Source organism: Phacochoerus africanus, chromosome 9, assembly GCF_016906955.1.
Source record: "Phacochoerus africanus isolate WHEZ1 chromosome 9, ROS_Pafr_v1, whole genome shotgun sequence".
NCBI classification, from domain to species: Eukaryota; Metazoa; Chordata; class Mammalia; order Artiodactyla; family Suidae; genus Phacochoerus; species Phacochoerus africanus.
Genome location: NC_062552.1, coordinates 65,331,886 through 65,354,666, shown reverse-complemented (window position 1 = coordinate 65,354,666; position 22,781 = coordinate 65,331,886). Strand labels below are relative to the sequence as shown.

At 38.6% G+C, this 22,781-nt stretch overlaps 1 protein-coding gene across 1 annotated transcript in view; it reads left to right on the top strand.

The window, feature by feature from the left end:
• Positions 1–590: 590 nt before the first annotated feature.
• BRMS1L (BRMS1 like transcriptional repressor) overlaps positions 591–22,781 on the top strand; it is a 40,712-nt gene continuing 18,521 nt past the window's right edge. Inside the window, exons 1-4 of the mRNA XM_047796316.1 lie at positions 591–945; positions 4,506–4,596; positions 10,894–11,021; positions 12,782–12,861. Of these exons, the coding sequence (XP_047652272.1) occupies positions 804–945; positions 4,506–4,596; positions 10,894–11,021; positions 12,782–12,861 (441 nt within the window). The 5' untranslated portion in view covers positions 591–803. The remainder of the gene's footprint in view (positions 946–4,505; positions 4,597–10,893; positions 11,022–12,781; positions 12,862–22,781) is intronic.

Sequence of the window (22,781 nt, the reverse complement as noted above, 5' to 3'; positions counted from 1 at the left end):
GTGGCATTTTCACGTTGCATATGGTAAAAAACGAATGCAAAAAATACTAGCTGAAAGTGCCATGATAAAATTTCCTTTCTTTCCATATTTTTGATTACAAAAGTCTCAAAAAACAATTGGAAGATTTTTGTGCAACATAGAAAGTGCAAGTTATCGTCAGCAGAAACTAATTTATTAATATTAGTTTATTAGTGGTAATAAAGATGCTTAGGTAAAGAGACATTTCTCCAGTTCCCTCAACCTCAAAGGGGAGGAAAAATCCTCGGGCAAAAGACCTTTTCACATCTGACAGTAACATTTTGGATAGCTTGGGCGCTCAGACAATCACTTGGCGGGAAAAGAATAAATAAAGACCAAATTCGCACAATCTGTTTTTGCTTAGTTTACAAACTCCGATCGAGTCTGGCAGCTTTCATGCCTTGTGGGACTTGAAGTCCAGAGAGGAGAAGCAAGCCGGGCCATTGAAGCTTGGAAGCCGGCTGCCCCTGCGGGTCTTGAACCACTAGGGACTACAACTCCCAACATACACCGCGAGGCCGCGCCGTGATTACTGGTAACCAACCGGACCCGAGCTGCACAAGCCCCATCCCCCCGGCTAGGAGCACTGCCTCCACCAATGGCAGAGCTCCCAGCGCAGAGCCTGCGGGTTAGGTTGTGAGGCTCGGGCCGGGGGCGGGGAGGAGCCGAGGGGTTTCAGAACGAGCTCCGCCGCTGGGTGGGTCGGGGCGTTCCGCGCGCCCTTCACTGAAGCGGCGGTGGCCGGGCTGGGCACTGGGAGTGGGAAGCGACGGCGCGGCTGGAAAATGCCAGTCCATTCTCGAGGGGATAAGAAGGAGACGAACCATCACGATGAGATGGAGGTGGACTACGCCGAAAACGAGGGGAGCAGCTCTGAGGACGAGGACACCGAGAGCTCGTCGGTCTCTGAGGATGGAGATAGCTCAGGTACGCGACCCAGCAGAGCTGGGACCCCGAGTCCTCGAGCCAGGCTAGCGCCAGGCCGCTCTCCGCACGCCGGGCAGCTGCGTCCTGCTGGGAGAGCGGGGCGGGGAGAGAGGGAAGGGGCGGAGACTCACTCCCGGCCCTCGGTAGCACCGGGACTGTTCGCCGGGCGCTGCCTGTGCTCCTGGCGGATCCCGGTTGGCGGGGCGGGGCGGGGCGGGGCTGGGCAGGGCGCGAGCCTGGACTCGCCGCACTTCTGGACGCCGCGCGGACCTGCCCACGGTCCGCCCCGCCCTTGGGACCTCCGGACTGTGCCCGGAGCCGTCCGGAGCGAGGACTGTCCCGCATCCTGTCTGGGAGACTCTGGAAATGCCTCCTCTCCTCAGACCACCCACTTCTTATTTTACACCTTTGCAACCTTTACTTCGCAACGTGGGTGGGTTGTCTGAGCCAAGGGTAGATTTGTACTGGCTCCTGGCTGGTTTAGAATTTATTAATCTCAGCTTCCAAGTCAACTTGTCAGTCAGTACTTGACATCGGTGCTCTTTCGGGGGGCTGACGTGGGAGCGGTACCGTTTGCAGCATCTCTCTGAACTTTTCAAGACTGAGAGGAGCCCAACGTCATGGATGATAGTTTTTGCACACTTTTAGGAATTATTATTTTAAAAACAAATGGAATTTGTGATTACTTGGATTATTTTTTTCTGTCCATACAATGAATGTGAGACATTATTATTTTTTGTCTTGGTCTGATTTTGGCCATGTAAAGCAAGAATTGATGACAGATTGATGACAGTGTGTTGTCATCTCTACACCCTCTTTTCAGGTTTCCTTTCAAAGAACCTCCGTGGAAGAATGTACTGCAGTCAATAAATCAACCAACCCCAAATAAGTGTTTATAAGTGACTTCTTCGTGCAGTTCTGGGTTCTACTCAGTGTGAGGTATAAATAGTTACGATCTGACTTCAATTAAAGATCTTTCATAGGTCACCACTTCCTTAAATTGCTAATTGAATGCTTAACTGTAAACAATACTGTAGGAATTCAGAGGCAGAGGAAATCTTTTCACTGTAGAATGGTTAGTAAAGGCTAGTTGAAGGTGGAATTACCTAAGTTATCTTGAAGAATGGGTAGAATTTGAATTGGAGTTAGTGTTCAGGTGTTTCTATAAGGGGAGGAATGTAGGAAAAAGTGCCAGTGCCGGAACTTAAGGCTTATTCAAAAGAGTGAGAAAATCTGGTTGATTGGGAGAAGAATCTGAACTATAAAAAGAGAAGATATAGATGTGAAAGATTTAAAAAAAAAAGCAGGAAGCAGGGTTGATGACAAGTTTAGGAGTGAAAGTAAGAAAAAAAAAATCTAAGGGGTAGCATGAACAGAAATAGAAAAGTAGAATCCGACTAGGAAACATGAGGTTTCGGGTTCGATCCCTGGCCTCCCTCAGTAGGTTACAGATCCATCGTTGCCATGAGCTGTGGGGTAGGTAGCAGACATGGCTCAGATCCTGAGTTGCTGTGGCTCTGGCATAGGATGGCAGCAATAGCTGCGATGAGACCTCTAGCCTGGGAACCTCCACATGCCGTGGTGTGGCCCTAGAAAAAGGCAAAAGACAAAAAAAAAAAAGAAAAAAGAAATAGGAAAGTAAAAGATTTGAGATGAAAGTAGAAGGTAGAGTATTACAGACATCTTGTTTTTGAGGTCATGGTGGTATAAAGCCAGAGTGCCCCAAACTGACAGGTGGAAATATGGCATTAAAACCTGCCTGGGATGGGAAGCACAGTTAGGAAGTCATCAGCCTAGTCATGAAAAAAGGTGAAATGTCAAAAGTGAAGAATACAGAGAAAAAAGCGAAATGCCAAAAGTGAAGAATACGGAGAAAGTACATCTAGACTGTATGTGAATGTATTTCCGAGATCTGTGAAACATTTTATCTTTAAGTGTTTATTTATTTATTTTTTAACGGGAGCTAGGAGCTTGCAAAATGACATTTACTAAAATTTTGTCTCTCTGATTTTTATGTTGACCTTTATGATTTTTCACTGTTTTTTATCCCCAGAAAATAATGGACAACCTAATTTGTGAAGAATGTAATAATAATTTGAACTAAAAGTCAGATCTTTTAAGTGCAAAGAAATTATTTGAATATATTTTGCAGTTTTGCATCTTGCGAAAGCATCTCTTTTCTCCCATGTATCTTACATGCTAAAATTCCACAGTTTGGAGTTCCCATTGTAGGTCAGCGGAAATGAATCTGACTTGTATCCGTGGGGACACAGGTTCGATCCCTGGCCTCGCTCAATGGGTTAATGATCCTGCATTGGCATGAGTTGTGGTGCAGGCCTGCGACTATAGCTTTGATTTGACCCCTAGCCTGGGAACCTCCATATGCTGTGGATGCAGCCCTGGAAAAAAAAATAAAGTTTCCAGTTTTATTCTTCTCCAGCCTTGGTCCTGGGCAGGTGCTAAGGCTACAGGACAACTGTACTATCCAGAGATATTTTGGAGTGAGTCATCCTGAGGGACCAAATTTTAAATAGCCAAGAAATAAGCTATTAAGAGCCAGAAATAATTTTAATCTGTTTCAGAAAAGTTAAAAAGATCGTATACTTCCTTGCTATAGGAAAATAATTCTTTCTGATAGTTTGACCTTTATTGGATGAGGATCAATATGCAGATCATTTTGTGCTTCAGTTACTCTGATGTGACAACTGTATGTGATATAAAAATAGAAGATAAGAAATATGAGAGGTGATAACTAGCAGTTGCTTTCCTTGAAAATTTTCTTGTTTTTCTCTTCATTTTCCTCTTTCTCACTGACTGACAGTAATTTTGGGAGAGGGAGCAATAGGAATCTAAGAGTAGGAGAGCAAGATATTCTGTGGTGAAGATAATAAGATTAGTTTTCTTTTTTTTGAGACTGGCAAATGATTCATGTGAGCAGTAATTAAAGAAGAATTCCTTAAGTTTTTTGAGCAATATTAACCTTTAAAGGATGTAATCATTTTGGTGCTTAAGTTCTGGTGAATCGGTGGAAAACAAATCAAAGTGGATTAATTACTTCATAGTCATAGTTTAATGTCAGCTCCTTAAGATGATTTAAAAATGAATAAAAATAATGTAGTTTCTGCTGTGGCTGGCACAGTGGGTTAATGATCCAGCTTTGTCTCTGTGACTGCCAGGTTGATCACCAGCCTGGCCCAGTGGGTTGAAGGATCCAGTGTTGCTACAGTTGCAGGGTAGTTCACAGCTGCAGCTTGGATTCAATCCCTGGCCAGGAATTTCCTTATGTTGTGTGTGCAGCTGAAAAAGAAAAGAAAAAAAGAATAAAAGTAAGAAGGTCTAGAGACAGTTACAGTTTTAACTCTAATCTGTATTTTTGGTTAAAATCTATAGTAGAAATTATTTTTGACAAATACTTACTTTCTCTTAAGGCTTAATATAGACCTTGCATATCTAACTTCATATTTCAGTTTTTAAATTTTTGTTACCATTTGAATTAACATTTAGATTTATTTGGAACATAAAATTAATCTTATCTTTCATATTTTCCTTTTTATTAACAGAAATGGATGATGAAGACTGTGAAAGAAGAAGAATGGAATGTTTAGATGAAATGTCCAATCTAGAAAAACAGTTTACCGATCTCAAGGATCAGTAAGTAGTGACTTCAGAAAGTCATTGTCACTGAATCTCACCCATATCACATGTACACTAGCATGAGAGAAATTGTATTCACTCCAAACTATTTTCTTTTTTGTATTTTATGGGACTGACTGATCTGAAAAAGTCTTCAACTAGTCTTGGATTGCTGAAGACCTAACTACCTAAAGAGTTTGGGGGCTGGTTTTTAGAGGGGATAAAAGAGTTTTAATTGGGTCTCGGTAATTAAAATGTTTTCCTGGGGGAGTTCCTGTTGTGATGCAGTGGAAACCATGAGGTTTTGGGTTTGATCCCTGGCCTTGCTCAGTGAATTAAGGATCCAGTGTTGCTACGAGCTGTGGTGTAGGTTGAAGACCTACTCCATCCTGCGTTGCTGTGGCTGCAGGATAGACCGGCATCTGTAGCTCTAATTCAACCCCTAGCCTGAGAACCTCCACGTGTCGCAAGTATGGTCCTAAAGAGCAAAAAAAAAAAAAAAAAGTTTTCCTGGGTTTTTGTACCCTTGGTTCTAATCTTCTTCATTCATTCCTTTGCTAAATAATTGGATAAAGATAGCATTAAAAACATTTATGAATAAGAGATACTTTCCAAAGATGGCACAGTGGTTTTCGTCTGTATCTGGATAGTACATACATAATGCATGTGGAAACATATAATGTAGTGTGCTTCTTACAGCAACTCTGTAAGGTTGAAAGATAGATAGTCTTATCTCTAATTTACCTATGAGAAGATTGATGTTCAGAGAGGGTAAGCTATTAGTCCATAGTTCATCAGAAAGTGACAAATTAAGCCAGGTTTTCTGCCTTCTATTGCTATGATGTTCCTCTCATTAAAGCACATTACTCTGGAATAATTGTAGTGGAAATAGAACATAGGCTCTGAATCCAAGTTTTCTTGACAGATTACAAAGTATAATAATAGATTCTATATTATCTACTGTAAAGATTGAAATGAGCAATATGCGTAATTCTCAGCTAGTTGTCTGGCATGCAGTACGTATTTATTGGATACTGTTTTTTCCCTCTCTTTATAATGCCAGAACTCTTATGTAAAGTTGGTAAGACAAGAATGGGCCCAAGTGATTTGAGAGAACAGAATAGATGCAGTTGAAGATTAAAAAAAAAAATCTTAAAGGTGAGCTCTCACTTTGGAACTTGCTGTCAAGGTTATGGGGCATGCTGCATTTTAAGAATTGTAAATGAGGAGTTCCTGTTGTCATGGCGCAGCAGAAACTAATCCATCTAGGAACCATGAGATTGCGGGTTCGATTCCTGGCCTTGCTCAGTGGGTTAAGGTTCTGGTGTTGTCGTGATCTGTGGTGTAGGTCGCAGACACAGCTTGGATCTGGTGGTGGCTGTGGCTGTGGTGTAGGCCTGCAGCAACAGCTCCAGTTAAAACACTAGCCTGGGAACCTCCGTATTCTGTGGGTGAGGCCCTAAAAGGACAAAAGACAAAAAAAAAAAAAAAGAATTGTAAATGAAAGAGAGAAACTTCTGAGACTTAGAGTACACCTTAGTTTATTCAGAAACTGGCTCTTCAGTTTATGAATTCTTTGTGATTTTGCTGCTTATTCTTTTTTTCCTACTTTTTCTCTAGAGAGGCCCAAAGAAGAGTTGAAAATCCATTTAATATTTGGAATTACTAGACTAAGACATTTGTTTACCACATGAATCTTGCTGTTTATGCCATTTCTGGTTTTAATTTTCATTGGTAATAGAGATGAATATATAGGTAATGTTCAGTACTAGCATATAAAATTAATATAAGCAATCCAGAATAATTCAGAGTTTAAAATTTTGGCCTTAAAAACGTGAAATCAATTTCTTATTCTGAAGATTTACATTATTAATTTGAAATGAAAATTAGGTTAGATCCCCAAAAAAGACTCCATTATTTGCGCAACATGGAGAGTTCATTTGGGGTCATTTTGGAAAAGCAGCAACAAGTTTGTATTTTCATATTTTAGCACATGTAGTCCACATGTAATAATTCTTTTTTCTTTTTGTTTTTCTTTTTAGGGCCACCCCCATGGCACATGGAGGTTCCCAGGCTAGGGGTCGAATCGGAGCTACAGCTGCCGGCAATAGCACAGCCACAGCAATGTGGGATCCGAGCTGTGTCTATGACCTACACCACAGCTCACGGCAACGCTGGATCCTTAAACTCATGGAGCGAGGCCAGGGATCGAACTTGAAACCTCATGGTTCTTAATTGGATTTGTTTCCACTGCACCACGACGGGAACTCCCCACATGTAATAATTCTTATACAGTGAATTGAGCTTTAAAGTCCATTTTTTTTTTTTTGGCTATTTTTTAGGGCCACACTTGCAGCATATGGAAGCTCCCAGGCTAGGGGTTGAATCAGAGGTACAGTTGCGGGCCTACACCACAGCCATAGCAACACGGGATCAGAGCTGAGTTTACTACCTACATCTGAGCTCACAGCAATGCTGGGTCCTTAACCCACTGAGTGAGGCCAGGGATTGAACCCTCGTCCTTATTGATACTAGTCAGATTCATTTCCACTGTGCTGCAATGGGAACTACTAAAGTGCATTTTATGATTATCCAAGAAATGAAAATTGCTGTGAAGTTCTAGTATAATATGTTACCTAGGAGAACTTTGCATCTTGTCAGTCATTTAGCCTAATCTTGTTCGCCGTGGGGCGGGCGGTTGCCTTGAGTTTTGCTTTCTCATAGCTCCCTATGACCACCAGCCAGTTCCCACTAACAGCTTTGTTCATTTCTGAAAGTATTAAAAGCAGACCCATTACCACTATTTAATAGTGTTCTTTCTCAGGAAATTGGTATCCAGGAATATGTTTTAGAAAAAAATAATCTTGGCACCATGTTTATAATTATCATTTCTTTGTTTTGCCGCAATTGGTGTGTTTGTTATTTTTACCTTATCATACTGTGTATCTCTGTAGCTTGTCTCAAATCCTCTTGGAAGAGGTGGGAAATAATAATAGTAATAATATCAACAATAATAAAAAGATTATTTTTTATAATCTTGCCTGCTTTGCCTGTTCTAGCACTCAGCCAAAATAGCACTCCTTTCATAAGAAAGAAAATTCACAATTCGCAATTTTTAAAGTGGTGAGAGGTGAATTCTTCTGCCTCCTTAAAAAGGTAGAGGAACTTGGAGTTCCCACAGTGGTGCAACAGGTTAAGGATCCAATATTGTCTCTGCAGTGGCTTAGATTGCTACTGTGATGCAGATTTGATCCCTGGCCTGGTGCAGTGGGTTAAGGATCTGGTGGTACCACAGCTGTGGCATAGGTTGCAGCTGTGGCTAGGATTCAGTCTCTGGCCTGGAAATTTCCATATACCGTGGGTGTGGCCAAAAAAAAAAAAAAAAAAAAAGAAGAGTACCACCCGAGTTTCCATTCATTTCAGTGTTCAGTATCCAACAAACATTAATTGGGCTTCTATTTTGTGAATACTGTTATGATTGCTGCTGAAGGACTCATGTCTCATGTTCCTTGCCTTTGATGAGTTTATACTTAAATTCCAAGATTGTAGAAATTACACTTATTTTTAGGAATCTGTTCTTTTAAAAAGGTAGTTAATTGAATATTGTTAATTCACGTATTTTCGTCATTCAAGATACTGTTCACCTTTCCAGGATACTTTATCAATATCTTGTATAAGTTTGATGTTTTTCAGGTACAGTCATCTTTTGTATCAGATTGCCTAAAGTTGTATTTATAGTTTAAAAACTATAAGTTCCATGGTGTACTTTTCTGACTACATATTTGTTTATCATTGTATGTTGAGTTTTAGAAATTTTTTCTTGTTTCTGCTTTTTCGGGCCATACCTGAGGCATGTAGCAGTTGCCAGGCTAGGGGTCCAATTGGAACTGCAGCTGCTGGCCTACACCACAGCCACAGCCACATGGGATCCAAGCTGTGTTTGTGACCTACACCACAGCTCATGGCAACGCCGGATCCTTAACCCACTGAGCAAGGCCAGGGATCAAACCCATATCCTCATGGATACTTGTCATTCTTTTCCTCTGTGCCACAATGGGAACTCCAACTTTTAGAAAAATTTAATCCAAACATTGTAATGTATTATTTTGGCAGTTAATTCAGATAATTTTTCCCTTTTTGTTTAAAAAATATTTATTAAACACTCAAACTTACTTTATTCTTTTGGAATCATTATGTAAATCTCTGTGCTAATTACAGTAACCAATAATAGACAATTAATATTGATTGCCTTAATTGTATTGGCTTTCTTTTCTTTCTTTTTTTTTTTTGTCTTTTTGCTATTTCTTTGAGCCGCTCCCACGGCATATGGAGGTTCCCAGGCTAGGGGTCAAATCGGAGCTGTAGCCACTGGCCTACGCCAGAGCCACAGCAATGCGGGATCCGAGCCGCGTCTGCAACCTACACCACAGCTCACGGCAATGCCGGATCGTTAACCCACTGAGCAAGGGCAGGGACGGAACCCGTAACCTCATGGTTCCTAGTCGGATTCGTTAACCACTGTGCCACGACGGGAACTCCTGGCTTTATTTTCAAGAGGAAAGAGCAGAATTTTATATGAAACCCCAGGTATCATAATGTTTTCCAAAGCCAACTGCTACTTATACTAACACCTATAAGCAGTATCAGTGGTTTCCTTTGAAAGTTACGACATGCCATCCTTGTGAAATATTATAACATATTCTTCATCTGGGATGAAGTAATAAATGAAGTTCCCAGGCTAGGGGTCGAATTGGAGCTGTAGCTGCTGGCCTACATCACAGCTCATGGCAATGCCGGATCCTTTTTTTTTTTTTTTTTTGTCTTTTTGTTGTTGTTGCTATTTCTTGGGCCACTCCCGCGGCATATGGAGGTTCCCAGGCTAGGGGTCGAATCGGAGCTGTAGCCACTGGCCTACGCCAGAGCCACAGCAACGCGGGATCCGAGCCACGTCTGCAACCTACACTACAGCTCACGGCAACGCCGGATTGTTAACCCACTGAGCAAGGGCAGGGACCGAACCCGCAACCTCATGGTTCCTAGTCGGATTCGTTAACCACTGCGCCACGACGGGAACTCCGGATCCTTAACTCACCTCGTGGATGCTAGTCGAGTTCGTTGACCACTGAGCCACATTGGGAACTCCCCAAACAGTTTTTTACAAAATAATTGCTTTGAAATTTTAGAATATCCATGAAAGGTCACAAAACCAAGATTAGATTTGCCTTTCATAGACAATGACAATTTAAACATTTTCCTCTTAAAAAAAAAAAAAAGCGTTCTATCCTGTAGGATTACTGCTAAAAATAAACATCCAGTTGTCTCACATATTCTGTCTTTGATAATCAAGCTAAAGATATTGGTATGACAGCTAGCTGATAAATTAGGAGTATTTGTTTATGGACTCATAAATATGGCTACAGGGATGCCTTGCCCCACTTTTCATTTCCCAACTCATAGAGCAGTTCATACTGTTACAGCTTCTTCATTGATGGTCCACATGAACCGAGGATGCCAGATATTTGCAGGTTCTGTAGCCATTGGTTTTACTTTCATCGCTCTACTTCCTCTTTGTTCTTAAATGTCAAGTAAGCTGGCTGTCTCAGTACTGACTGACTCCTTTTCAGGAAACTTAGAGAGGAGACAGGGAATTATTTATTTTTGATGACTAGTAATGTCTGTATCTAAGTTATTCAAAATGATTTCTTTTTTTCTTCTAAAATCAGTGTTTATTTGACTTTTTCTCCTAGAACTGATTTATTGTTCTGCAGTTAAAACAAAAAAAAAGGAGTTCCCTTCGTGGCTCAGTGGTTAACGAATCCGGCTAGGAACCATGAGGTTTCGGGTTTGATCCCTGGCCTTGCTCCGTGGGTTAAGGATCTGGCATTGCCATGAGCTGTGGTGTAGGTTGCAGATGAGGCTTGGATCCCGCATTGCTGTGGCTCTGGCATAGGCCAGCAGCTACAGCTCCGTTTAGACCCCTAACCTGGGAACCTGTAAAACAAAACAAAACTGTACGAGAAAGAGAATTACATTTCAGTGTAGCTTCTTTCTAGCTCTTATTTCAGGTGTATTTTTTTGTATTGTAAATTAACCATTAAGGGGTGATATATCTAAAGAATAGAAAAACACTTATTTCGTGATTGTATGCAAAGTCAAATCATGTAACGGAGTTCTTCACTTGAGATCAAGGCACAAATACATTTGGTAGGTTTTCAGAAGATAGATGATATTAAGAAGAGATATTGAATGGAAATGGTAAATTGTTAGCCTTTGTTGGGCTTTGAAAATTAATATCTTAATTTTTGCTTTGTTAAGACTTTATAAAGAACGATTAAGTCAGGTGGATGCAAAACTACAAGAAGTCATAGCTGGAAAAGCACCAGAATATTTGGAACCACTGGCAACTTTACAAGAAAATATGCAAATTCGTACAAAGGTAGCAGGTAGGAAAGTGAAACATCTTTTCCATATAGTAGCATATGACCTCTTCAATAGATTAAAAGGTGTTTGTCAAGTGAGTGGTGGTTGTTAATGGAAGTACAAATATATTTACATTGACCAGAATATTTCAGTATCAGTTAACCCACATATTTATTAAATGCCTCACTGCTTTTTTCTGCTGCTATGAGGGGGTTAAAAAACAAACAAACAAACAAAAAAACCCCTCAAATTGCTCACATTGTTGTTGAGAAGGTACTTCTGCATGTGAAACAAGTAGAAACCTTGATACTTTAATCATCGAGGTACTATTACTGTCATAGTTTAACTTCCTCTTAGTCCTTTTAGTTTTTTTTCCTTTGTAAGAGTGATAAAGATTTTTTATTTGTAAAAGCAACATAAAATGTTTGGGATATTATCGTACAGAGAATTAGCCTTCAAACTTATAATTTATTGATACGTTCTTATTTTGATAAGTTTGAAGTTTGATGACTCATCTGTGGCTATGAATAAATGAAGATGTCCTCAATTTAAACTTAGTTTTCTGTTGGTAACTGGGATCCAGTTTCAGAACTGTGTCTTGCCACATATAACCAGGGTTATATCTATTTGCACATCACTTATGATTTTTTCATAGTCAAACTAAAAACTAAATTTTAATTAGTGGAGGGGCTGATTATTTTCTTTTGGGGAGACACTAATTGATCTCATGTACCTGTTATATAATACCTAAGGCATTGTTGATAATAGATTCTTTTTATGCTAAATGCACCTTAAACCAAATTTTATTCTTGAGTGCTTAATATTAAGTATGTAGATGATGTGATGCTTAATATGCTGTCTTTGCATATTGGCTTAGCACACACTTGAAAGTAAATGTCCTTAATTTTCCTTGATATTCTGAAAGAATTAAGTGATGTTTAGGAAATATCACTTGAGTCAATTACCCACTTTTCTACTAGGTGGCCTCCTTTACTCTTTGATTGTACAAGTAGTATGTGTATGAAAGTATTGGCATAGTTCCAGATGTCTCTCCCCTGCCTTTACTGTACGAGAAAGAGAATTACATTTCTAGAGGCAACTATGGCGTAGAGTTAAGTATATACACATAGACCTCTTTCTTTGCCATTTTTGTGATGGCCTATTTTGCATGGCCATGTTGCCTATTTTATGCTGTTGTCCTGGTACCTCTAAGTTAAACTCTCTTGAGCATCTATCCTCTAGGGAAAGCCCTGTCAAGAGCACTCAAACATCATTATCAGTTTATACATTTTGTTATATTAGTTTATACATTTAATCCTCTTGGCAGCTTTTGGCTCTGAAAATAAATAATAGTTTAAAAATTGTGGTTTTGGTGGTTATGCTATCACCCAGTTTTCACTTTGAACATATAGGATTAATGAAACCAGACTTTATTGACTGTTTCCAAGATGCGTCCTGAGAGATTGTTTTTCATAGGCAACGAGTTTTATTTTCATTTAAATCATTATCTATCAAACATTCGGGAGCATTTTTTAGAAAAATAGAGTAAGAACTAAAATTTGCTGTGTAGCTTCTTTCTACCTCTTAAACTCTTAGGTTTCTAGTCTTCTTTGATATATGTTTTAATTGAGCCTTTTTACTTTTATTTTTTAAAGATAGTTAGACTCACTTGCCAATTTCTTCTTGATTCATTTTATAAAATAGTTAGGACAGATTTCCTCTTAGGGAAGATAATGAACTTCCTTATTGCTAACATAATCAGAGTAATTGTGTTTGGTTGCAGGAATCTATAGAGAGCTCTGCTTAGAATCTGTAAAGAACAAATATGAATGTGAAATTCAAGCTTCTCGCCAGCATTGTGAGGTACTGTTATTTTGCTTAACTTTTAAGCTGATTTCAACTCTTCAAGACTTCTGAATGTAGCAGTTAAAAAAGTAAATAAAATAAGTGAAACAAAATTAAATAGTGCTTTAGCTTACTTGTGGGGTTTTGGTTTTTTGTTTTTGTTTTTAAATACAGTTGCACCGGAAGCTGTATTGGAAATAGGACACAAGGAAGGGACTATCAAATAGAACTTAGTGATATAATTTTAAAAGTATTGCAACTGTTACCGTAATAAGACTTTGTAATGATTATGTCAGCTAGCATCACTGAAAATAGTATAATACTATACTTGAATAGTATGGTATTCAAGGCTCAAATAAATGTATATCCAGTAGTACAATTATATTATCGCACTACATTAATTTCTCAATTTCGAGATCTATTTCCAAATCTCAGGGCAAAATTCTCTCTGGGGAAATATAGAGTCTATCTGTTCTGTTTATTTTGAATATGATTTAAAAACAGTGTTGGTTTTGCAGATAAGTTTCCATAAAATCTAGACAAGTTCATAAATACACTAATGAAATTAAGAGGACAAGTTCTCTGATGATTATCTTACTTTAATGTAACCTATCTTTATAAATCATTAAAATACTAAGAGTAGATAGGTGTAAAAATGGTGGAGCTTGCTTCACTTTCTTGATTATAAATGAAACATCTTTTGGTGTTTACTGGCCACTTGGATTTTCTTTGCTAAGAAGTGTCTATATCTTTTGCATATATGTTGGGCTTTGACTGTAGAGGTTCTTTATTATAGTCTGGATTCAAATTCATTACTGGTTATATGCTTTGCAAATATTTTTACCCAGGCAATAGGGTATCTTTCCACTCTTTGTGATGATTTTATGAACAAAATTTTACATTTTAATTTAGTTGAATGTATCATCTTTCCTTTATGATACATATTTTTTTGTGTCCTCCTCACTTCGAGGTAAAATTATGTATTTTAAAAGTTGAAATTTTGCTTTTCAACATTTACATTGCTAAACTACCTTTTTTATGTGTGGTAAAGTATGGATCTAATTGTACTTTTTTGCATGTGGATATGTAATCTCAGCACTTTTTTTTGTCTCTCCAGGGCTGCACCTGCAGCATATGGAGCTCCCAGGCCAGGGATCAGATCTGAGCCACAGCTGCAACCTGTGCTGCAGCTGCGGCAATGCTCACTGTGCAGGGACAGGGATAGAAACTGGGCCTTCAAAAAAAAAAAAAAAAAAAAAAAAGGAGTTCCTGTCATGGCGCAGTGGTTAATGAATCCGACTAGGAACCATGAGGTTGCGGGTTCGATCCCTGCCCTTGCTCAGTGGGTTAAGGATCCGGCGTTGCCGTGAGCTGTGGTGTAGGTCGCAGACGCGGCTCAGATCCCACGTTGCTGTGGCTCTGGCATAGGCTGGTGTCAATAGCTCCGATTAGACCCCCTAGCCTGAGAACCTCCATGTGCCGCAGGAGCAGCCCAACAAATGGCAAAAGACAAAAAAAAAAAAAAAAAAGAAACTGGGCCCTGAAGCTGCAGAGATGCTGCTGATCCCTTTGTGCCACAGTGGGAACTCCATTTCTCTCTCTCTCTCTCTCTCTCTCTCTCTTTTTTTTTTTGCTTTTTAGGGCTGCTCTTGTGGCATATGGAGGTTTCCAGGCTAGGGATTGAATTGGAGCTGTAGCCGCTGGCCTATGCCACAGCCATAGCAAAGTCAGATCCAGGCTGCATTTGTGACCCACACCACAGCTCTTAGCAACGCCGAATCCTTAACCCACTGAGCAAGGCCAGGGATGGAACCCACAACCTCATGGTTACTAGTCAGATTCGTTTCTGCTGAGCCACAATGGGAACTCCCATTTCTTTTTTAATATCAGCTATCCACATATGTGCTGGCTTGTTTCTAGCTTTTTTCATTTGTTTAATTGGTCTATTTCTCTCTTTCTGCTCCAGTATCACAAGTCTTTTAATAGCTTCAAGTCTAATAAGTCTTGATAACTCCATCCTAAATTTTGCCTTGCTCTTTTTCTTACAGTTGTTATTGTTAAAGAATGTTTCATTGTTTAGTAATTGCCATTGCATGGAAAAATAATTTTGTATCCAACCCTATCTACTTCTCTTAATTCTAATAATTTAATTACAGATTCCTAATTGTCCATGTATTTTATAATGCCATTTGAGAATAATGGCAGCTTGTTTCTTTCTTTTTGATTTCTCTTTTTTTTTTTTACTTGTCTTAATGACACTAATAGAACCTCTAGTACATCTTGGAATAGAAGCAGTAAGAGCAGGTCATTATCGTGTTCTTGATTTTAAGGGAATGCTTCTAACAGTTTTCCAATAAGTATGGTATTTACTGTTTGTTTTTTTTATTTTTTATTTTTGTCTTTTTACCTTTTCTAGGGCTGCTCCTGCGGCATATGGTGATTCCCAGGCTAGGGGTCTAAGCAGAGCTGTAGCCACTGGCCTACACCAGAGCCACTGCAATGAGGGATCTGAGCCTCGTCTTCGACTTACACCACAGCTCATGGCAACGCAGGATCCTTAACCCACTGAGCAAGGCCAGGGATAGAACCAGCAGCCTCATGGTTCCTAGTCGGATTCGTTAACCACTGTGCCATGACGGGAACTCCTTTACTGTTTGGTTTTGGTAAGTACTCTTTTTGTCAAGTTAAGGAAATTTTTCTTCCTTTGTGCATACCCCTGGCTTATGGAAATTCTTGGGCCAGGGATTGAATCTGAGCCACAATTGTGACATGTGCCACAGCCGTGGCAACTCTGGATCTTTAACCCATGTGCCACAGCAGGAACTCCCTCAAGTTAAGGAAATTTATTTCTTGTTTTCTAAGAATTTTTCCCATGAGTATTGTTAGACTTGATTCAGTGCTTTGTCTGCATCTATTGAATTAGGCTTTTTTTTTTTTCATTCATTACTTACATTATTAATATATTTACATTATTAATATATTTTCTCAGGTTAAACTATCCTTGGATTTCTGGAATGATTATTTGCCTTGTGCACTATGAGATTCAGTTTGCTAATATTTTGTTTAAAAGTTTTATTTCTATGTTAATAAATGAGATTTAATTTTCAGTTCTTATTGTCTTTGAATAAGAATTTCAAGATTCATAAAATAAGCTAGAAATCTTCCATATTTTTCTCTTCCATGGAAGTATATATTTAAGATTGCAGTCTTCAGTTTCATGAATGCTTAGTACATCTTATCTTTATGATGCAATTTAGAAAATAATCTCATAGTAAAGTTGCAAGAAAGTGGAAAAGAACTTTTTTGGCAAACATGAGAATGAGTTGGCAACATGATACCACATAACCCCTCAGTACTGTAATGGATATTTCACACAATGAGGGATTTTCTCTTACATAACCACATTACAGTCAAATCATCAAAATCAGAAAATGTACATTGATATGTCACTACCATCTAATCTTCGAACCCCATTTAAGTTTTAGCAGTTGTCCCAATAGCATTCTTTATAGCAAAGAGATCCAGCTCAGAATCACATGTCATCTTTGTCATTCAATTTGGTTGTTGTGTCTTTTTGGTCTCCTTCACTGTGGAACAATACCTCAGGCTTCCCTTGACTTTGATGATGTTTACATTTTGGAAAATTTCAGGCCAGTTATGTTGTAGAATGCTCCTCAATTTTGAATTGGTCTGCTGCTTCTTCATGGTTAGAATCAGGCTTTGTGTCTTTGATGGAAGTGTCACAGCAGTGATGCTGTGTTCTACTCATTGAATTCTAACAGGCAGTGCACAATTTTGATATGTACCATTATTAGTGATAGACACTTTGATCATTTGACTTAAGTGATGTCTTCTAGGTTCTCTAAGTAAACTTACTTTTTCTTCTTAAGATTAGTAAGTATTTAGAGGAGAAGCACTTTGAAACTGCATATATCTCATTCTTCATAACACTTTTTTTTCTTCTTTTATGCCTGCACTTGCCGCATATGGAAGTTCTCAGATCAGGGATTGAATCTGAGCCACAGCTGTGACCTATGCTGCACCAGATCCTTTAACTCACTGTGCTGGGCTGGTGATCCAACCCACACTTCTGCAGCAACCTGGGCCACTGCAGTTGGATTCTTAACCCATTCTGCCATGGTGGGAGCTCCCTCATAACTTCATTGTACCCATTTATTTATTTATATAAGTATACACATTGTTTTCTCACCTCTTTTTTGATCTGCTTCATCTTTTGGTTATTGAGGAAAATGAGCATTTCTGTGATGGTGAATTTGTTAACTCCTCCTTATATTTCTTTCTGTTATTTTCTTCTTTATTTCCTAAGAAAATTCACAATCTGTTCTTTTCAAAATAGTGAAGTCATTCACCATTCGAGATCTGAAGGCCAAAGGTGCTACTGATGAGATGCCCCACAATGCCTGTCCACCGTCTCAACTTCCTTTGCTCAGAAAGGATAGCCCAGTCCCAGGACACTGAATGCTCATGATTCCCGAGTGCCCAGTTGAAACTTACCTCCCATGGAATTTCTTTCACCCTTTTCCTTTTTTTTTTCCCTTTCCCTCTTTTCTTTCTTCCTTCCGTCTTCCCTCCCTCCCTCCTTTCCTCTTCCTTCCTTCCTTTTTAAAATTGGAATGAGGACACTTAACATGAGATCTACCCTCAGATTTTAAGTGTGTAGTACAGTATTGTTAACTATAGGCACACTGTTGTACAACAGATCTCTGCAACTTAACTGTCATGTGTAACTGAAACTTTATACCCATTGAACAGCAACTCCCTGTTTCTCTGTGCCCATAGCCCCTGGCAGTCACCATTCTACTCTCTGCTTCTATGTTTTTGACTAGTTTATATACCTCATATGATTGGTGTCATGCAATATTTGTCCTTATGTACTTAGGCAACTGGCTTCTTCCTTCCTTCCTTCCTTTCTTTCTTCAAGGCTGCACTTGAGGCATATGGCAGTTCCCAGGCTAGGGGTCGAATCAAAGCTACAGCTGCCAGCCTACGCCACAGCAACACCAGATCCTAGTCGTGTCTGTGACCTAAACCGCAGCTCATGGCAATGCCAGATCCTTAACCCACTGAGTGGAGCCAGGGATTGAACCCACATCTTCATGGATACTAGTTGGGTTCGTTACTCTGGAGCCACATCGGAAACTCCTGGCTTATTTCACTTAGGATAAAATCCTCAAAATTCATCCATGTTTTAGCATATGGCAGGATTTCCTTCTTTTTTTAAAAGAATACATAATATTTCTTTGTGTGTATGTGTCATATTTTCTTTATCCCTTCAACCTTCAATGTACATTTAAGTTGTTTTCTACATCTTGGCCATTGATAATGCTGGAATGAACACAGGAGTGTTCATTTCACTTTTCCAGATCCTGATTTCAGTTCTTTTGGTTATATAATCTGAAGTAGGTTTGCTGGATCATATGGTAGTTGTATTTTTAATGTTTTTGAGGAACCTCTGTACTGTTTTTCCACAGTGACCATACCATTTTACATTTCCACCGACTGTACACAAGGGTTCCAGTTTCTCCATATCCTCACCAACACTTACTATGTTTTATTTTTTGGTAATAGCCATCCTATGTTAAGAGCTATCTCATTGTGATTTTTTTTTTTTTTGCTTTTTTAGGGCCACACCCTTGACATATGGAGGTTCCCAGGCTAGGGGTTGAATCAGAGCTGTAGTTGCTGGCCTACACCACAGCCATAGTAATGCAGGATCCGAGCCACGTCTGTGGCCTACACCACAGCTCATAGCACCACTGGATTCCTAACCCACTGAGCGAGGCCAGGGATCAAACCTGCATCCTCCACTGATACTAGTCAGATTTGTTAACCACTGAGCCATGACAGGAACTCCTCATTGTGATTTTGATGTGAATTTTTCTTATGATTAGTGATGTTGAGCATTTTTTATGTGCCTATCAGCCATTTGTATGTCTTCTTTGGAGAAATGTGTGTTGAAGTTCTTTGCACATTATAAAATAGAGTTCCTTATCTATTTTGGATATTAAGTCCTTATTGGATGTATAATTTGCAGATATTTTCTCCTACTCTGTTACGTTGCCTTTTCGCTTGAGTTGTTCTTTGCTGTTCAGAAGCTTTTTATTTTGATGCACTCCCACTCATCTTTTTGTTTTTGTTGTCTGTGCCTCCAGCTTTGTCCTTCTTCCTTAGGATTATTTTGGCTCTTTGGGGTCCATTGTGTTTCCATATGAATTTTAGGATTCTTTTTCTGTTTCTATAAAAAAGTGTTATTTGAAATTTGATAGAGATTACATTCAGGAGTTCCCATTGTGAATTAGCAGGTTAAGAACATAGGGAGTTCCCATTGGGGTGGAGCGGAAACGAATCTGACTAGTATCCATGAGAATTCAGGTTCCATCCCTGGCCTCACTCAGTGGGTTGGGGATCTGGCGTTGCTGTGAGCTGTGGTGTAGTTTTGCAGACATGGCTCAGATCCGGCGTTGCTGTGGCTGTGGCACAGGCCAGCAGCTACAGCTGCGATTCGACTCCTAGCCTGGAAACCTCCATATGCCACAAGTGCAGCCCCTACCCCCGGAAAAAAAAGAACCCGACATAGTCTTCATGAGAATTTGGGTTTGATCCTTGGCCTTGCTCAGTGGGTTAAGGATCTGGTGTTGCTGCAAGCTGCAGATGTGGCCTGGATCTGGCATTGCTATGGCTTTGCATAGGCCTGCACCTGCAACTGTGACTTGACCCCAGCCTGGGAACTTAGATATGCCATAGATGTGGCCCTAAAAATGAAAAAAAAAAAAAAAAAAAAGGATATATTGAGCTTTTAAACTGCTTGGGTAATATTGATATTTTAACAGCATTGTCTTCTAATTCATGAACATGGAATATCTGTCCATTTATTTGTGTTTTCTTTAATTTCTTTCATCAGTGTTTTCTAGTTGTCATTATATAAATATTTGACTTTAGTTTATTCCTAAGTATTTTATTCTTTTTGATGCTATTGTAAATGGGATTTTTAATTTCCCATGTCTCCATTCTATCAGTTTTTGTTTTATTATATATCGAGGCTATATTACCAGGCTCACATTATAGAATTTTTATTTTTTTAAGTTTATTTTTTTTTTTGGTTGTACCCAAACCATATGAAAATTCCTAGGCCAGGGATGGAACCTGTGCTGCAGCAGTGACTGGAACTACTGCAGTGACAACTGCCAGATCCTTAGCCTGTTGCACCACAGTGGGAACTCCTAGAATTTTTATATTTTTAGTAAGTGTAACATTTTATTTTTTTAATGTTCTAACTCTGTAACAATGATTTTTGCCTTACAGTCTGTTTTATCTTATATAACAGTTACCCTAGTTTTATTTGGCCTAGGATTTGCTTGATAAAAGGTTTTTCATCCTTTTTTTTTTTCCCTCCTTCAACTATTTTCTGGCCTTGCATTTTAGGTGTATTACTTGTAAATAGCATGTGCCTTGATTTAAAATAAAAACTATTTTAATAGTCTGTCTTTTTACTGGTAAATTTAATCCGGTAATATTGATAGCGGTTCCTTCGATTTTTAAATTCTTTTTCAATTTAATGTAATTTTTACTTTATATTGGAATATACTTAGATTTACACTGTTGTATTACTTTCAGATATACAGAAATGTGATTCAGTTATGCATGTACACATATCCATTCTTTTTCAGATTTCTTTTCCCATATAGGTTATTACAGAATATTGACTAGAGGTCCCTGTGGTATACAGTAGGTCCTTGTTGATTACCTCTTTGTATATAGTGGTGTGTATATATTATTTCCAAACTTCTTATTTATCCCTCCCTGATGCCTGTCTCCTTTGGTAACCATAAGTTTGTTTTCTAAGCCTGTGTATTTTGATATTTAATTGCAACCTATTTTGTGTTTTCAGGTTGTTCTGCTTTATCCTTTTTTCTCTTTCCTGACCTTTTTGGGATTCATTGAGTTTTAAAATCACATCCTAGAGAGTTCCCTGGTAGCTCAGCTGGTTAAGGATCCAGTGTTGTCACTGCTGTGGCTCAGATTTTATTCCTGTGCAGGGAACTTCTGTATGCCATGGATGTAGCCAAAAAAAAAAAAAAAAAAAATCACATCATAAAGTTATACCTACTATTTCTGTTTTAATGAGTATCCCCATACCTTCCATTTCTGTATTTTAATGATTACTTTAAGTTTTCAACATGCATATCTACATTAGTAGAATCTAAATATTAATCAGTAACTCTGTCCTCCTCCTAGTGCTCCTATAAAGGACCTTAGAACTCTCTCATTACTCCCTGCCAAACTGTTTTAGTTCTACCTTGTTTTTTATATTTCAGAGGAGGCATTGCTTTCCTCTAATAGATTTAGTTCTTTTTAGGTTTATCCACATTTTACTATTTTCTTGTTCGCTGTTTTTGAGTTGCAGCCCTTCCTTGCAGATTTATTTTTTGCTTTTTGAAGAACATCCTGGGCATTCCTTCAAGAGTCTTTTAGTGGAAAACTCAGGTTTTATTTGTCCCTAAAAAGCTTTATTTGTCAAAGTTCTGGAAGGACAATTTAAGGAGATATAACATTTTCGGATGACAGTTATTTTCTCTTAACATTTTTAGGATCTTACATAATCTCTGCTTGAAGCCTACAGGCATTTGTAGATAACTTTTTTTCCTTCCACTCACTGGCTGCTCTTAAGCTGTTTTAATTGTTGTTCTTTAGGTTTGTATTGTGTATCTCCATAGAGATTATTTTTCTCTCCTGATTTGAATTTATTGTGTTTTCTGAATCTCAGAATTTGTTTTCCATTATTTCTGGAAATTGCTCAGCTGTTATTTTTTCCAGGATTGCCTCTTTTCCATTTCTCTTCTGTCTTCTAGAACTCTAATTAGTCATATGTAAGTCCTCATTCTGTCTTCCATATCACTTAATAATTAATTCATATTTTTATTAAGTCATTATCTGACATTCTTCAGAGCCTAATTCTGCTATTTTTCATTTCTGCCAAACCTCATTTCCTCATTTCATGATTCTAGAGGCTTTATTGGTAGGAATTCTGTGAGCCTTAAACAAAGGATGGAGCTACTCAGATGGTATCTGCTTTTATTTCTGCTAAGTTGTCTTAACCAGGTATCCTGTTATTGTCACTAGCACATGACTGCTTTTGTTTTTTGGCTTGGGGTTTTCTGTAAGATGCAGGGTCTATATTTGAATCTCAAACATGCAGAGATCAGACCTGAGGTGACATATTTTCAGGGAAAACTTTTCCTTCCGCTTATTGCATAGGCTGAGACAGATTTCTCTAGGTGGATTGTTTCAGTCTACCTTTTTACCTGAAGGTAGTTAGCCTTCAGGGCCATGCAGGGATTCCAGTTCCCAAGCTCTTACTTTTTTAACCAAAAACCACTAAAAACAATGCCTTTCTATTAAATAACCAGCACAGATCCCAGGAAACACAGCTTCAACATTAGATTAGTGTGCTGTTTTCCAGCTTCTTATTTATTTTTAGTTCTTAGGGATATCTTTTATTTTCTTAAAAGATTAGTCATACCTTGAAAAAGATTTTTATGGTATTTTGTCTAAAATACCTGTCCGGGTATGTTGGGAGTTTTATTTTGTGGCTATTTAGTCCACTACATTGCCATAAACAAAAGCTAATAAGATATCTTCAAAAAATGTTTTTTGCTTAGACAGTTACAGTGAAATTCTTTATCGTCCATCATTTTTTAGCTTTGAGAGTCCTCCCTCCTCCATAGAGATGCTTAATGTTTACCTAAATATCTTCTGGTTTAGTTATGCCTTGATGTTTTATATATTTACTATACAATTAATGTTATAAATAATCTGTTTAATTATATGATTAACCTGAAGATACTCACCGGTAGTTCAAGGGCATTTTAGATAGGAAATAAAGGGTGAAAGGGAACTTAGAGTGTTATATATTTTAT